At 41.6% G+C, this 2812-nt stretch overlaps 1 protein-coding gene across 1 annotated transcript; it reads left to right on the top strand.

Annotated features, from left to right (window-relative positions):
• Positions 1–247: 247 nt before the first annotated feature.
• LOC131432905 (uncharacterized) lies at positions 248–1847 on the top strand. The gene is made up of 2 exons (XM_058599483.1): positions 248–1315; positions 1380–1847. Exons 1-2 carry the CDS (start codon positions 248–250, stop codon positions 1623–1625), a joined length of 1314 nt encoding a protein of 437 aa, XP_058455466.1. The 3' UTR covers positions 1626–1847.
• The last annotated feature ends 965 nt before the right edge of the window (positions 1848–2812 follow it).

The following is a 2812-nucleotide window of genomic DNA, read 5'->3' as shown; positions in this document are numbered from 1 at the left end:
CGAAAAATGTATTACCAAAATTATGAAATTCGTACCAGTAAAGCTCAGCGAGTTCAACGATCGTCGATCTTATCTCGCCATAATACGATTGTAGCGAAGCTGTATCTGTAGTCGATCATAATCGTAATCGGAGCTAATCTCGTCGCGTTACATTGTAGATCCAATCGGTGCTGATAACGCATTCCTACAAAACATCGCAATCGTTTGCCATACCAAACCTCAGTTCATTAACAAGTTTCGAGTAAACATGATCGGACTTTTGGTGCTTCTCGTAAGTGTCCAGGCTTGGTCGTTGGACTCACTGGATAATCCTGCATCAACCGACGATGAGCTGTTGTCTGCTCAGCTTCACCAGATCGTTGAATTCTACAAACAGCCCGATCCGGTTGGACTTCCGATTGGTCCAACGTTGGACCCTATGCCGATTCCACCAATCAAACATTCATTCGCTCTATCCACCATGCATATGCGGGATGTGCTGACCCACGGACTGTCCAAGCTAAGGATTCGGCTTTTCGAGGTAGAGCTGAGCCAGATGAGAGTTCGCGCAGAGGTGAAGGTCGACGAATTGCTGATCAATGGCAGTTACACGCTCACCTCGTTACTACAAAGTTCCAGTGGACCGTTTAGTGTACAGTTGACTGAAGTCGTTACGGCAGCGAATGTAAGTCTGGTGGTCAATACCGATGGAATGCTGCAGACCCAGGACATCGAATTAGATTTTGGGCTCGAGGCAATGAGCTCCGATTTCCAGAATCTGGGTTTCATGGGGCGAATATTCCAGAGGCTGGTAAATTCGGCACCAAACATGATATTGGACATGATCAAGCCATTTATGCTTCGGGAGGCTTATACTAAAATTCAGAAGGGAATGGACGATTATTTTGAGGAACTCAATGACAAAAAAGGTATGGTGTTTGTGAATTCTATTTCACCACTGGATTTTTTAATCGCGGAAATACGGATGTCACTTAGAAGAAAACATTTCGACCCTTATGAGCTTCCTGACTACAAAACGGGAATTGGAATTTTCGGAGTTAAATTGTCGAATAGTATGCTGAAGGGTCTGACGGGTTTCCACCGAATTGGAAATGTTGGTTTCACAATCAGCAATAAAACAGCCGATTTGGAAGTCCAAGCAGGAACTGGTAGGCTCGAAGGAGCGACCCAATGGGAAACCTCACCTTTTTCAAGATCTGGATCTTTACACTTCACGGTCGAATATGTACGAGTAATCATTCTGTTCCAACAACCACTAGATTTGCGACGAAAGCCTAGTCTCAAAGATTTACAGCTGGAAGTGGGAAATATCCAGGTTAGTAGAACAAAATTGATTTTTCTTTCAATGTTTTTTTACCGAGTTTCTGTCTTTTTGACAGATCCATTCGTCGGGCATTGGTACGTTGGATTATCTGGTGGAAGCGGCGGTAAATATTTTACCGAATCTGGTACGGTACCAAATTGTAGATGCCATCGAAGGTCCCTTGAAGGCGCGAATCCGCGAAAAGTTTGAATGTATGAACATGGAACAGCTCGTCAAACGGCACGTGCTGGAATTTGAACGCCGGGGAGCCGACATGGAGATCGATTGGCGATTGTGCGAAAGACGAATCCCCAGTAGATAGAGAGATAAATATTTAAAACAGATTACAGGTTTTGTTTTATCATCGGCAGAAATTAAATGTGTCGTAGATGAACATTATCAGGGATCGGGTTATTCAGTAGTATTGTGATAAAGAATTTTTCTCATATTAATTGAGTTCTCCTGACTACTCATCCTCGGCGAATTGAACAGGTTTCGGTTCGTGAATTTGGATTTTGTATTATCTGTTGGTAGTAAAAGATAAGGAGGCTTTGTGCCCTTTTGAGTAAGTACTAGAACTTGGTCAACTTAAGAAAGATTTTTCCTACTCCAATAAACAATAAACAATAAACAATGAGATGCTGGATGAAAATGATCAGTAATTTTAATCATCAACACCAACAAACTGAACGGCCCTATTCAGGGTATCTAAAATGATCAAATTTCCAAAAGAATTAAATTAGTTGATATGGAACACAAAAAAATACTAACTAAATATTCAAAGCAAATATAAGCAGTGATAGTTGTGTAGTTCTAAGAAGTGTATCGAAAATAAGCTATTCACATACATTTGTGCTGTACGCATTTTTTGTGATGATTTTTTATGCTCAGATCACAGCACGCTGTGCGTTTGGCTGTCAGCTTTCGTTTGTTTACTTGTATGTGCAGAAAATGAAGGTTCTGGACACATGGCTAAGTGAGAAGGGTATTACTATGCGATAATTGGCGAAGCGGTTTGGAATTCATCATGCAAGTGTTGAAACTATCATTAATAAGTTTACGTTTCGTCTTCGACTCATCAGTGCGTCAGCAGATTATGCTGACGCAAACCCCCGGATCAACATAATCCGCTGAGCAGACGTAAAGTTAATGCTATTTGCAAGACACTTTTTTATTACACAAAGGAGTGTAACGTCTAAACTGACGTCTCGGACGAAACAAGTTTCGGCTTACTGGCCTTACAGATTGCGGGGGTTTGCGTCAGCATAATCTGCTGACGCACTGATGAGTCGAAGACGAAACGTAAACTTAAGAAAATGGTTATGTGCACCTAGCATAAATTTGGGGGTAAAAACAAGCTTTTTCCCCTTCAAATTACCATCATTAATAAGTTTAGGGAACACTATTCTTTGGATGAGCTACCAGGAAGAGACAGAAAACCCGGCTCTTTCAACCGGAAACTGGACCAGAAAGTGTTAACAAAGTGTTGAACAGAAGAAGTGAGTAGGG

The sequence above is a fragment of the Malaya genurostris genome, chromosome 2 (genome assembly GCF_030247185.1).
Source record: "Malaya genurostris strain Urasoe2022 chromosome 2, Malgen_1.1, whole genome shotgun sequence".
Lineage (NCBI taxonomy): Eukaryota > Metazoa > Arthropoda > Insecta > Diptera > Culicidae > Malaya > Malaya genurostris.
This window is presented reverse-complemented; position numbering and strand designations above follow the sequence as displayed.